At 30.6% G+C, this 15,311-nt stretch overlaps 1 protein-coding gene across 1 annotated transcript in view; it reads right to left on the reverse strand.

The window, feature by feature from the left end:
* LOC107456578 (neuronal acetylcholine receptor subunit alpha-7-like) overlaps window positions 1-15,311 on the reverse strand; it is a 252,153-nt gene that overhangs the window by 74,340 nt on the left and 162,502 nt on the right. Inside the window, exon 2 of the mRNA XM_071180921.1 lies at window positions 14,518-14,657. Coding sequence (XP_071037022.1) covers window positions 14,518-14,657 — 140 coding nt within the window. The remainder of the gene's footprint in view (window positions 1-14,517; window positions 14,658-15,311) is intronic.

The following is a 15,311-nucleotide window of genomic DNA, read 5'->3' on the forward strand; positions in this document are numbered from 1 at the left end:
TTGTGATGAAATTGAGATACTTGGTCGTCATATTCGAGAAATTAAATAACTTGAATCTTAAACTCCAAGGAGCAAATACACATATGTTGGATACGAGTGATGAAGTTAATGCTTTTTGTAGAAAATTAGAATTGTGGGGCAGAAATTTAAAGAAAAAAAAACTAACAATGTTTGCAAATGTGGATAATTGTACTAAAACTTATAAGGCTGAAGAAGAATATATGAAAGTTACGTTTGTAACCATTGAAAATCATTTAGCCATGCTGGCAAAGAATTTTAAAAAGTATTTTCCTGCTCATGACAAACTGCTAGCAAGTTACGAGTGGGTTAGGAATCCATTTCATAAGACTCCCGAAGGACTCTCAATTGATGAGGAAGAAAAATTCATAGACTTCACGACAAGTGGCGAAACTGAAATGCAATTTAGTAATAAATCACTATTTGAATTTTGGCAGGAGGAGGATTTTTCTGCACTGAAACAAAGGGCATTTCGCATTCTATTACCGTTTTCAATATCCTACCTTTGTGAAACTGGATTTTCTGCTGTGGCTTCTTTGAAGACAAAATATAGATCACGGCTAACAGGTTGATCACCCCACAGGTTGAGAATCGCTGGCTTATAGTAAAATTTCAACCAATGACTAACGCTTAACCCATCAGAAAATTCCATTTCGTTTTTCGCTCATTCCTATTTAATTCATGAATTAATATTTGAAACAACTGTATTAACACCAAGTGTCATCCACTACAAATTTTAAAAAAAAGTGTATTTGAACTTGAGTGGAGGGATAAAAAATATTTTATTCACTAATAAAAATTTGAACAAGAACTAATAGTAGGCAATGAAAAATAGGTTTGCAAACATTTTTTTTCGTTTGCAGCTGAAACAGTTAAGAATTTATTTTCAAATGTGCGTAGTGTTAAGTTATGAAAAATAAAAATAAATAATTGCTTTATTAATGTTTGTGCTCTTTTCCCATTCATTAATAGTTCACGAAACATTGGTTCAGAATGAAGTGATTTGGGTAATTGGTTTCCTCAATGTGATGAATTGTAAAATCTTAATTAGTTTCAAAAATTACAGAGATATATAATAGTGTCATGCTTCTAGAGTTAAAATTATCGAACTTCCCAAGGCACTGACAAAAACGAAACAGAATTGAAAAATAAAACTCAAATTTTCTCACAAAAAAAAATATTTATAAATAAGTATATTTTTCCCCTTCTGTGTTTCGTGTGATTATCCATTCTGCTAGTTCTTTTATTAGATTTATTAGATATTACTAGTTCTTTTATTAATATTAATTATTCTCTAGTATTAATTTTTAGTGCTTTTGTTTCTAAACAATATATTTCCTGGAAACATTTTTGGATTTTGGATACATTTTGGAAACAATATATTTACTGGAAACATCAAGTATTCCTAAAAAACTTGTACTGTGCTGAATTGTTTATACTGCTGCACAACTAAAAAATGATTATTAATCTCCAATAAATAGGGTGCTCAAAACTATGCGGAATTATTTTTTAAATAAAGCTGCGATTTTTTAGAATTATACGGATAAGTATAACTTAGAGATGACGTAGAAAATAACTGGCAAAACTAATTGGAAAAGAAAACACACTTTTTACTTTATTCCTTGTTTCAATGTAAATATTTTAGCTAAGATACCTTATATCCATATTCAACAATGCATCAATTATTCAAGTGAAGAGCTTAACATTCCTCTGAGTGTTCTTCCTTTTTGTTCGGCCGAAACAGATTTTCCATAAGCTTCTGGCAACAAAGAGATCTCTTGTCGGTGAGCTGTTTACTCTGTGCGCGGCTCGAAATACGAGTTTAAAGAAATGGAAACAAATGCAAGGAAATGCACACAGTTAGAATACATTCTTTAAGAAAATGGTCATGGAATTTGATTCCGTTTTTCAAACTTCTTTTATGAAAATTGTTTCATTTTAAAAGACCTAAATAAATCCGTAATATGATGTTTATTTTCCTTAATAAATTAACAGATTTTTTTTTAATTAGTCTCTTTTTTCTTTTTTTTAAAAGTCAAAAGTCCTATTTAGTCATTGATTTCCGTAAATTAATAATAGTGGTATTAAATTGTACGAATTGAGTTTTTTTTTTTTTTTAATCTTTTAGTGTTCTGAACGCAAAGCGATCGTTTCCCATCATCCTCTCCGTTATGATTAGTATTTTAAAAAGTAAGGAATAAAATCTACATTCAGTAGTGAAATTTCCCAAGTTAAAATTATTGATAGTCCCATCGAAAAATGTTGATGGTTTATGTTGGTTTCAGTGCGATTCATGATGGTCCGACATCATTGGATGGTCACCATCATCCAACAATTTCCATTACGTGTTCACGGTTTTTGATATGTCAACAAACTTCCATCATTCCAAGAAGGAAAATGCCGCTTTATGATGGTTAAGCATCAAGAGCAGTATGACACTCATGGACACACAATCCATGATGAGCCGTGATCAATCCAATATGATCCGCGATGATCAGTGATAGTTCATGATAGATCCAACTGTACATTTTCATGATGGTTTAACGGGAATTATTTTTGGTTCTCAGGAATATACCATCAAAACGATTGGTGTTTTTTTACGTTGGACCATCATAAATCAGTCCGATTTCCTACATTGGGATGGTGGTTGCTCATGATAGTTCCAGCATTTGATTTTGGAATTACTATGGTGGAAAATTACCGACCGGCCTGTGTAGGGGTTAGGGAACTGGCCTTGCATCAGAAAGGTTCTGGGTTCGAATCCAGGGCAAGGCATGGATGTTCTTTCCTTCTCTGTACTATCTGTCCTTAGTGTGGGAGAAACGTTGGCCCACCTAATAGGATGCCCCTGAAAGAGTGGTCAACAAATCTGCCCTTCAGTTGCCTGTATGACCAAGGTCATTCTCCAGGTGGGCGTTGGAAAAAAAATAGTGGAAATTGGTAATGGTTCAACATGAACCAACCATTAAAACAAGTTGCTATTCTTATGTTGAACCATCATAAATCAGTCCGAATTCCTACATTGAGGTGATGGTTACTTATGTTGGTCACTATCAAAAAATATAATGGTTCATGATGGAATAATTGATGGTTACTATCGGGATTATGTTGGTTTCTCAATGGTTAACCATCAAAAATTTTGACTTGGTTTGGGTTGAAAAGGCGTGTTTTGAACTGTGTTCATTTTCTTAAACATGCTATTCGAGCTGTTTCAAGAATAAAAAGAACTACCGACTATTTTCTTGCAAGTTCGGAAAACCTTTCTCCAAGTTCAAGAATCTAATTAAGTACAGATTACAGCTTTGCTTAACAACTTCTTTGTACGAAACATATAATCTAGTTTTATTGATATAGCACCTCTTTCTGACACTTTGTTGTTGTTGAATACACCATCGATATTCAAACAGCATTAAAAATTCGAACAGGATTGAAATGGTTGACAACCAGCGCAATCAAATATAAATTGTTAAAAGGAATTAAAAGGGAAGGTTAAGTAAAATGGAGTAGAAAAACCGTTAAGGCTAATTTAAATGAAAACTATTTTCTATAAGAGTTTGCAACAAAAGTAAAAATTTGAAAAGCTGAAATGTTTTATGCAGAATGACGTCACAGACAATGATCGTCAGCGATGGAACGTTTTTGCTGTGAGTGACACTATGGCCATTTAAAAGGCATTTTAAAAATAATTTACTTGTTTAAATGCACTTAAATAGTATTTTACAATGTAGTTTTTCAAAATCCTTCATTTTAAAATGATTTTTAAAATCATGCATGTTGTTTATTACATGGTCTTTCGCACCTTTGAACAATCTGTGCAGGCCTCGGATGTATTAGGAAGTAAAAAAAAAAATTAAAAACTTGATATTTATAACTTTTTATGTTAATGTTAAAATGCTCGGATTTAGTTGGAATAAAAATGTCCATACATTAGATGTTCAAATTAGTGTTTAAATTTTTTTTTAAAGTTTCTGAAAGTAAAGTTTCTTATTTTTTGGATTCTAATTTAAAGCTATAATAGTTTTATGAATTTCATTAACACATGTTAAAATAAGATTTCTGAGATAAATAGGGATTTCATTTCCTCTTTCTATCATAAAAATACACGTTAACTTTTATAGATTTTGTAATACTAGAGAGAATACTAGAGAGACGCTCATTGGTTGTAAAAAAAGCTGATTTGATTTTTTCTGATGAAATCTGATCTCTTATCTATCGGAAAGTCTCTTTTTTCTAATTAATTTGACTTGCAAATTATTTAAATCAAAAATGAAAATCTGAATTTCTAAAGAAACAAGTTATACAATAAAAAAAATTGTTGAGCTGTCTCTAAAATTAAAAGTTTTGTTTTGAATTTGTTCTATAATTGTTTCGATTGCTTCACCAATGTTCTATGCAGGGGTGAAAGCGAGACGGAAAAGAGGAAAGGCTGGTAGTAAAACCACTTCAGTTATAGCTAGTTTTGGGGAGGAGTTTACTTTTTCTTTTTTTAAATTTTTCAACAATATCTACTTTATCTTGGAAAAGAAGCAGTTTTATATATATGCCAGAATTATAAAAGAAATCTTGATAGTTACAGATATTTCATTTTTTTCGAAAAAAATGCTGGAATGAAATGTTTTACATACCAGGCTTTTCTCTTTTCCGTCTTGCTATATAAGGGCTTTCACCCATGGTTCTATGAGAAAAATACAATATGGAGTAGATCCCTTATTTCCTGTCAACAGACCTCCGTTCTTTTGTTTACAAATCTTATAAAAAAGCTTTTCTTAAGCCGAAACTGAAATCCTTCAGTAGAACAGCTGAAAAACTTATGGAACAGTTCCTTCATTGCTTCCCATAGGCTATTCTCTTTTTTCGAGATTCTGTTAATAATAGTTATCTTCTTTTTTCTGTTTTACTTTTTTGAAATGAAACATTTAAAAAATAATATAACGCACACATTGAAAATGAAACTTAAAAATAGAAAGAATATTTATGTCCTCCAATTAGAATTCTGTGTTAACAATGAATTCATTCTTTTTCCGTTTCTGTTTCCTTAGAATTAAATAATAGTAATCAGATGATAGTACTGGGCACTAGGATGGTAATAAGTACAGTTATAATGCTTTGGATAGGCTTGTATTTTTACAGATACTGATTTCAGCTTCGATTAATTTAAATGCAATTTTAGATATAGACAAAATCAACAAAAAAGTTGTGATCGCCTTATTACGCACTGGTTACCCATTGGTCAAAAACTTTTTCTTTCCGGATTGACTCCGTTAAACGCCACAACATTTCAAATCATGGGTTGCAAAAACTGCCTCCATGGATGTTAGTCGCCAGATTGATTTTCATATCATGTCCATGTACGTGTTTCAAGACGTCACAAAAATACTTTTAATTCTTCAGCATTCATACTTATATTAAAATCACCATCAACAGGTCATTTATACGTTAATGATAAAAAGATAAATTATTAAAATGCCTGCTAGCGAAAAGCAAAAGAAAAACAGCAGCGGTCGCTATAGCAACGCATGCAATGACGACGCATGCGCACTATTTACTATTACTCTTGAACACAGTTGAAAAGTGTGTGGACGCCATCAAATCCAAACCAAGACCTATTTTGTCAATGAGTAAAAAAAAAATTACTGAAAAAGTAATCGTTTTTACAATGCTATAGCTTATGCGATAGAATCAAAGTGAAATCTATTGAAAAAGTACTTTGCAAATAATTTTGGGTATTGTTACGTTTTGAATTATGGAGAATTAGGTAAAAGCGTTTTATTTTGTCTTCAATAACTTTTAACTTGTACAATAGAACTCTAGTTTATGTTTAGAAATATGTAGAAAATTTTGTATTTCTTTTTAAGAATTTGGTTAAATAAAAGATAGGAGTGGAAGAAATAGGGTATATTTCTTGCCGTACTCAACAGGTATTGCAAGTTATTGAGGACCGTATAATATACTATATAGTAAAATGCACCCAGACTGAATCTTATCTTGATATAAGTTTGGGTTTACAACTGCTGCTGTTCAACTCCGAAGCCTTGTCATTTTGTACCCAATGCAGAAGACAAGGGAACTCCTGGATCAATCATTGGGTAAAATTTGCTTTCGAGGAGGACTTTTTTTTATGGAACTAACCCGTATTTGCGCTACATGGAGAGAAAAACTGCCTCCCTCAGTTAGCCTGGCGGCAATCGGACTCTAACTCATAATCCATCTACCTCTGAGGATATTTTAAGTCAGCACTGTGGTCGGTGCAAGCGGGATGCGGTATTCGTACCGGGTGGGATTCAAACCCGGTTCCCCTCATTGGCAGGAGAACGCTCTATCCCCTGAGCCATCACGGATCTAGTTACCTTCATTCAAAGACTTGTGTGAATCTTGTTTATATAAGACTAAAATAAAATCCTTCCCATAAATTAATTCAAAATCTGTAACCTTCTGCCATTTATCTTTCTTTCCCCTTTTTAATATCTACCTCCATTTGTTAAAATTTAAATTTGATAGGTGAGTAGGGCTTTCTTCGCTTAAAGTATGCAATTTGTCACATAGAGTAAATGATTTTCTCGTTACACACTTGAGAAATTTAATTTTGTATCAATAATTTGTCTTGCAGAGTTATTTAATCACGTTGTTGCCGATGTATTTAACCCGCGGGAACGCACATTCTTACGTTGCTTCGCTATTTTATACTCATAATTAAAGGACTTAATAGTGTGACGCTTCTTCCAAAGATTTATTTTTAAGTTAATTTCAATTATTACTATTGGGTGTTAGAAAACTTTAAATGTAAACTAGGCAGGGAAGAACATTCATTCCTAACACTTAATAAGCCTAAATGTTACAATACATTTACTTAAACAAATTTTGACCAGCAAGAAATATCGGTTATAACTTCAAGCATACAATGTGATATCACATATTATTATCGATCCATATATATTAGAATAATTCACACTAGGCATTACATAGCTTTTAAAATTTCTTTAATTTCTTAAACTTATTTCTTTACTCATTCCTAATCAAATTGTAATGAAATTAAATCAATTATTTAATTTTCATTAAAATTTATAAAAAGCGAATATTTTATTCTTTTTTTATCGATAAACGTAACGGATAACTGTTTATTTCAATACTCTATACCAGTGATTCTCAACCACTGTGCCGCGGCACTTTTGTGTGCCGCCAAATATTAGAAATGATACAATAAAAATTATAATGCTTTTTTTATTGCGAGTAAAGTTTAAAATTACGAAAAGTTTGCATATATATACTTTTTATAATTTTTCCAGACTTTAATCGAGTGAACATCTTTGTCGACGATTGTATTATCTCTGACAATCTTAAAATAAATTTAAGTAAGAAGGAAGCGTTTAAATTGTCTTTGGCAATTTTAAAAAATGTTGAAATAAGTAGAAAGTTTAATGACTATTAAAATTATTAATTAACAAAAGAAAGAAAGCTAAATAATAACTNGGATAACTAACAAAAATTAAGCTAACAATTAATAATTAGCAAAAAAACTAGTTAACAAGAAATCACAAAAAAATAACAGTTACTGTAAAAAAAACTAACAGTTAATAACTATAGAAAACGAGCTAACAATTAATAACAAGCAAAAAATTAAATAACTGTTACTAACTAATAAAAAATGGGTCGAAAGAAATAATTAATCCCCGTGCTTTTGTAGTACATATTATTTTATTTCACATTCACGATTATTATCACAAACTATTTAACACAGTGTAAAATAGGTAATTAAACAACTTTTAATTTAATTTGTTTCTTTGTGTGCCGTCAAATTTCGAAATCGTTAAAAGTGTGCCGCAAAAACAAAAAAAAAGATTGAGAATCACTGCTCTATACAAACAAACAAAAATCTATTGATAACTCTTTATTCTCCATTTCTGACCACAAATATGTTTTAGCTACATGGTTATAGTAATTCTCACAGCTTTGTTGGCGATTCACGATAGCCAAAGTATTTTCAAATCTAATATTGATTATGGGGGTTAGGCTTTATTTTTGGTGATGTTAGCGATCGATAAATCGCCAACCTTTCGATAAATCTCTTCCCATGCTCCTAACTGTCTGTTAGTAACAATTCATTCACTTTCAATTTCCAATTTTCAGCAACTGGGGGTGCCTTTTTGAGCCAACCGTTGAATATAAAATGGTAACTAAATTCTCGATGTAAAAGAATGTTTTATCATGATCCTTTTAAGAGATTTCCATTTTTTAATTATTTTTATATTACTGAATTATGGTCGTTTCCACTAATTAAAAAATCAATTTTTCTAAAACGATTTAATTTATTTCTCTGAGACAATTATCATTACATCCAAATTAAGAGATGCATCTGTAACTGCTAAAAAGTCAATAATGCCACCTGCACAAATCCATTGATTAATTTAAAACGATCATCGTCGTCACAATAACGTTATTTTTTCCAATCGAATTAATTGATAACTTTTAAATTTCAGTTAAATTTATGAAGCTTTAAGTTGAACGACGTATTTTTTTTTCACAAATCAATATTCTCTTTACCCAAATAAAATTAACAACACTCACGGTAATATCGTCTCGCATAATTATCATTATCGTTAATGTTCGCAAACTGCTGTATTCAACATTTAATGTCCATGATATGGATCGCAATATTGTCTATAAACGTTGTCGATAATTATTGTACATTAAATATATATGGTCAGACCTTGTTATCGTAATATACATTTTAAAATATTTGTAACGCGATTCATAAAAAATAATATCAATTGATCTGCCAACTTTATAGAGACCTAAAGGGAAAATTACGGGCTACTAAATATAATAAATGCTGATTTTCAATCGCCACGTAATCTTAAGTTTTTTCTTCGAACTGCGAATTAAAATTATTGTCCTTTAAATAAAGAGTTATTATAAATACTTTGAAATATTCTAAGAATTATAAAAATTTTTATTCATTTTACGAATGGATCTTATATTGTTGGCCACATTTTATTTTATTTCATAACCATCGTTGAACAGCTGACCCAATTTTGAGTTTACGAGAACCAATGTTTAACTCCGAAGCCTTATCATTTTGAATCCAATCTAGAAGACAAGGGAACTCCTCGATCAAGTATTAGGAGAAATTTGCCTACGTTAAGGACCTTTTTTTTGCAGAACTAACCCGCATTTCCGTTACATGGAGAGTAAAACCACGAAAACCTCCCACGGTTAGCCTGACAGCAAGGGGACTCTAACCCATGATCCATCTACCACTGAGGAGGTTTTTTACGTCAGTATTGTGGTCGGTGTAAGCCGGGTGCAGAATTGGAATTCTAGCCTTCGCTGGGATTCGAACCCGATTCACCTCGTTGGGAGGCGAGTTCTCTATCCCCTGAGTCACTACGATTCTGTAATCTATATTGTGGAAAATGCTTCAAAAGAAATGCCACACGCATAATGCCAACAGTTTTTTAATCATTTAAATATTTAAATTTTTTTTTAAATAGAGGCGATAAGCAACGACTGCTTAAACAAGAATATCCCTATTTGTTAGAGACCCAGAAATCCCTTTGGAAACTTAAATTACACTCTACAAACAAAATAAAAGCATATTCATATACTTTTTAAAAGTATTTCTTTTATACTTTTTAAAGTACTTTTTCTTTTTTCGAAGCCGTTACGGCAAAGATATTTATTAAGATAATAATTGTATTTCGTATTCAGGAAATATATTTAAGATCATTTTTTTCATTAAATGTACTCTCTTTTTTTAATGCAATTTTTCAAAATTATTTAATTTTTTGAAATGATGCAAAGGACTATTCTTCATGCAATGTTGACATTTAAAGCAAATAATACCTGACTTTGTATTTACATCTCATTGTTTCTTTTTTTCTTTCTTTAGTTATTGGGTAAACTTTTATTTGAAGACAGAGAGAATTTTAATAAGTTGAATTGGGAATTAATCCTTATAAACAAGTAATATATAAAAAAAAAAAAAAAAAGTCAATTCCTATTCAGGTCAACAAAGAAATATTTCATTTTAGTTACTTCTTATTAAATAATTAAAAAATTTTCTCCCTTCTGAAACAAAAATTAATTAATTAAATTTAATTAATTAATCAATATTTTGAAAAAAAAGTGTATTTACGTCAAGTGTCACCCACTACAAGTTCGAAAAAAATTTCTTTAAACTTGAGTGTATGAATAAAAAGTATTTTATGAAAGATTGAAAATGTGAATAAGATAATAGGGAGAGTGTGAATTAATAGGAGAAATCGAATATATTCTTGTGAATCTGATTTTGAAAATAAAATGTCTCTTAAAAAGAGGAATGATTTAAAATAAAACTAGGAGGCTCCTCCCCCTGCTCGCTAACGCTCGCCAAACCCCGAGAATTGTTACGCAATCCTATGTGGTTCACGCCGTGAACCATGTCTCGCTGCGCTCGCTCGCCAATGAACACAATGTTCTAGCACAAAGACATAATATATTATCATCAAAGACATAGTATTTTATCATCAAAGACATAGTATTGTACTTATGTAGAAGAATTCTACCAATGTTCTTATTGGCTTTTAAAAAAGTATATTAGCTATTTAGATTGTACATGGTGAAAAAATCAAAACATTAGCTAAATAAGAAACATATTAGCAAAATAAATTATCAAATATTGCTTCACTAATATTCTGCATTTTAAAGCGTGAAAATTCAATGCATAAATAAACGCGAAATATAAAAAAATTCAATGCATTCAATACAAACACTTAAACGTTTTTTAGACGTTTAGGTAGCTCCCAGTAGAAAAATATCAATTCAACAGCGGCCTTTTAAAGCATTCTCACTTCAATTAATTAATTAATTCCTAATTGAGTTTAAATTAAATATTGTCATGTTTTTAGTGCATGAATCTGAATTGAACAACCTGATAATGCTCACTCTGGTTATTGTTATCTGGTTGCTCACTACGTGCTCTTGCGCGCCGAATCCAATCAATTAAAAATGAAAACTGTTGCCAGCGCGAGAAAAGAAATATCATCGGTTTTATTGATACATACATACATACGTACGTATTAGCGTTTTATATAATATAGATAGATAGATGACGCTTTTTTTTATCTTTTTTTTTTACGCGGGAAAGTTTTTAGTGACATATCAAACAAAAAAAAAATTAAAATAATGTATTCGAAAGATTTATTTTTTTTTGCCAAGAGGTTAGGTTACTTTAGTGTGGAAAAAATAAGTCTATTTTGGAAACATTTTTCATCATAACTATAAAACAGGTAATGTAAAACCATTTCGTTTTTCGCTCATCGCTTCTTAATGAATGAATTAATAATTGAAAAATAAAAACTGTATTAACATCAAGCAGTGTTTTCATCATGGAAAAAAATGGGTGAGAATTTCTCACCCTTTCTCAAAAACAGGGTGAGATTTCAAAAAACTAAAAAAACACAAAAACTCTTGAAAAAAAATCATTTCTTTAATTATAATACATTTTTAACGTCTTCTTTTTTTAAAAGCATTGAATATTTTTGGTGCATCATCATAGAAGATTTTGCCTTTACAAGGTATTTGTCCATCTTATATTAGCACATAAAAAATTTGAATGTCTTACATGAAGAAACCTTACCTACGATAAATACGTGGTTACAGAGAAATGCGTTCTGAAAGGGGTTCCGTGGTTGTGTTCTGTTGTTCGAAAAGGTTCTGAACAATACTGGTAAATAGAGAAGCTAGAAAACGGGGCAGATGTTGAAAATAATGAAAGATCCAGGACGAAAAGTGAAATGGATTTTATTCTAAATGGCGTAATTCGAAGCTTTTTCCAAAGTGTGAGAAATTCGCGAATTTTGACATTTATTTATAGAATGCGCGAATTTCATTCTCGTAATTTTTAATGTGAGAAAAGAAAAAAATATGCGAGATTCTCGCGTTGTAGTGAAAACACTGCATCAAGTGTCATCCACTAGAAGTTTAAAAAAAATGTTTCTGAACTTGAGTGGATAAAAAAAAAGTATTTCGTGAACGATTGAAAATTTGGACAGGATATAGGGAAACTTTAAATTAATTGTAGGAATTGAATAAATAAAATCAGAAAGAGTTTCTTAAATACACTGGAAAATTCAAAATGACTATAGCGATTGCAAACAGCTATAACTATTTAATGAGAAAGGATTCATCCATAAGATTATCATAGACTGTAGATGGAACTTACTTTACGTTAGGTACAGTGAAGCGGAATCCTGCGCATGCGCGGGTTCATCAGTGAAAATGGCAGAAAGCATTCTGCGTGTTAGAATTTAACAATTATGATTCTGTTATCTCAGTGCAGAGAAGATTTCGCTCAGCTTTACAATCAAGAACCTCCAAATGAAAACAACATGTGGAGATGACATAGGATGTTTGAAGAAATAGGATGTTTCTGCAAAGGGAACAGTATTAAAAAATGTATGGCGTGAAATGGACTACCGCCTACATGTTGTCCGTGTGACTAAAGGATGTCACGTAGAAAATCTGTGACGCATGTATACAAAATTTTTAAGATCCTTCTACATTCTGTGTAAATTTTATAGATAAATTCTCTTTAATTAAATAGTTATAGCCATTTGTAATCGCTATATTCATTTTGAGTTATAGTGATCATTTTTTCCAAATCTATACAAAACAAAATGACTCCTTTAGAACATTTGTTTCTCTTTCCTTTTGAATGAGATATAACACAGCATAAACTTATTTTTTATTCAACTCTGAAAAAAGTGAAAAATTAAAAACACTTTTTTTCCCTATTATATATGCGAATAGCTACAGAAGAACAGGCAGGATATTTTTAATACGGATTTTCAAAACAAAAAGGCTAGTTTACAAAATGGCTAAGTTTTTGAAATCAATTTAATACAAAAATCACCCGAAAATGGTTTATAATAATCCTACGAGCTTCTTCAAATGGTTTCACTTTAAAAATACAGCCTAAAATCAAATACTGAAACTTTTCTTTAAGTTATAAGTTTGGAGAAAAACAGTTCTAAAGGATTTTTTTTACATGCTCTCAGTATGACTGCAAAAAAATTTGAAAATTTGGATAATTGTTCTGGTTATAAATCTATGAATTTGTCTTTCAAAATAATAAAGCAACGTTTAAGTTTAACAAAAAGAAACTAAACGATTTTTCAAATAAATAGATAGGCCTAACCTGTTAAAATGAAACGTCAGGTAAGATTTTATTGCAAGAATAGGATAAAAATTAATTTTTATGTGACGGTACATGGACGGATTATAAATTATATTAAACTATATAGTATATACTATACATACTATATAGTATTATCTAAATAAATACGTGAATAAAAAAAATATTATTATTTTATATTCTATACAAGTGGCTATTACATCGTTCTTTTCTTACATATTCCCAAAGCTTCAATACATATTCAATCTAAGATTTTATACAAGTGCGCTACTAAAGCATTCTTTTCTTACACATTCTCAAAGCTTCAATGCATATTGAATCTATGATTCTATGCAAGTGCGTTATTGAAGCGTTCTTTTCTTACATATTTCCAAAGCTTTAATACATATTGAATATAGGATTCTATAAAAGTGTGCTATTAAAGCATTCTTTTCTTACATTTTCTCAAAACTACCTCAAGATAGAATCGAGCTAGCATGTATTATATACAAGGGAATTGATATTTAATAATTGCAGAGGTAGTTATGCCCCAATATTCCCCTACCAGAATTTTATCAGAGATAGAATTCAATGAAGGAATACCACTAGTTGCCTTATTTGCGAAAGACAGGGAGAGCTGTATTAAGTTTACTGGAGAGTTTGTCGGTTGGAAGGTTTACACGTAAGGGTAGAAAGTTTACACGTAAACCGCGTGACAAACAGTTTTAGGTTTACATTAAAAGGTTTTTGCTGAGGGAAAATAAACCTTATTTTGCTATCTGGGATATTATCTTGATCCCAGTGAGCTTTGAAAAACATCAAAAACTTAATATAATTTAAGTTACATTTAAGATTCAAAGTAGGATTAGGATGAATGAGAAAATATTATATTCTTTACTGTAACTTTTGAATTAAAATTTTATCACATTAAGTTCCTAATTAAAATTATGAATTTGGTAACATTGCATTCTCTATTTAGAAAACATTGCATTCTCTATTTAGAATGCAATGTTGCGAAGTTCATTCTATGCATACACTCCGCTGAATTCTCGAAACATTCCTGGCATACAGTTTTTCAAACGATTTATGAGACCGAAAAAAAGGAATATCTTTCAGACAGAATTCGCAGCTGCGCACTCGAAGGCGAATGATTTTACCACCCCGATAATGGCTCCCTTTAATGACCGATGTCCAAATTAAAGTCCCATAAAAGATTTACCCGTCAAACGTGTCTGGACATGGTGATCGAATACTTGGATGTTGTTTCTGTTTTATATTCGAAGCAGAGGAGCAAAGTTTTCATTTTTTGGTTGGTAGGAAGGGTTGAATTTAACGATCCAGTTACTCACCACGTCGATGATTTGCTGGAGAGTGAGGCCAAAGCTAATGAGCAAAGGTTCCGATTCATTTGCCACGGGTCTTTCAAGAGTATTATACGAAGACAGAAGATCGTTCAGAAGTCTTTTTTCGTGTGGACCTTGAGCTGATTCTGAAATAAATTTATTAGACTAATTTATTATACACGCATTATTCATAAACATTTTTCACATTAAAATTTCGTAATAAAGTACACGCAAGACAAACATATACAGTCCCTGGTCAAATTATTAGACGCACTGTAAAATTCTATATAAAATCTTAATAATCAGGTGATACTATACAGCATTACTGTTTTTATGCGACTGAAACTGGTTTGCATTTGTTTACATTGGTAAATTAATTGGTTAAATTAGACGATATATAATATAAATTAGACGATTGGATAAATTATAGACGATATATTATAAAAAAAATATAAAATATTTATTACATCAGGTATTATATTAGTATATTATAATATTTCGACCAAATTATAAGACGCACTGTAAGATTCTATGCAAAATCTTAATTATCAGATGAGATTATGCAGCATTATTGCTTCTACGAGACTGAAACCGGTTTGCATTCGTGTATTAATTGGTTAAATTAGACGATATATTATAAAAGAAATATAAAATATTTATTATATCAGGTATTATATTAGTATATTATAATCATTAGACCAAATTATTAGACACTCTTTAGTTTTTTATTAATTATATATTTTGTCAAAGTTCATATGCAATACTTTAATATTTAGACATGCATGTAATGGGTTTTTATT

The sequence above is a fragment of the Parasteatoda tepidariorum genome, chromosome 5 (assembly GCF_043381705.1).
Source record: "Parasteatoda tepidariorum isolate YZ-2023 chromosome 5, CAS_Ptep_4.0, whole genome shotgun sequence".
In the NCBI taxonomy this organism is placed as follows: domain Eukaryota; kingdom Metazoa; phylum Arthropoda; class Arachnida; order Araneae; family Theridiidae; genus Parasteatoda; species Parasteatoda tepidariorum.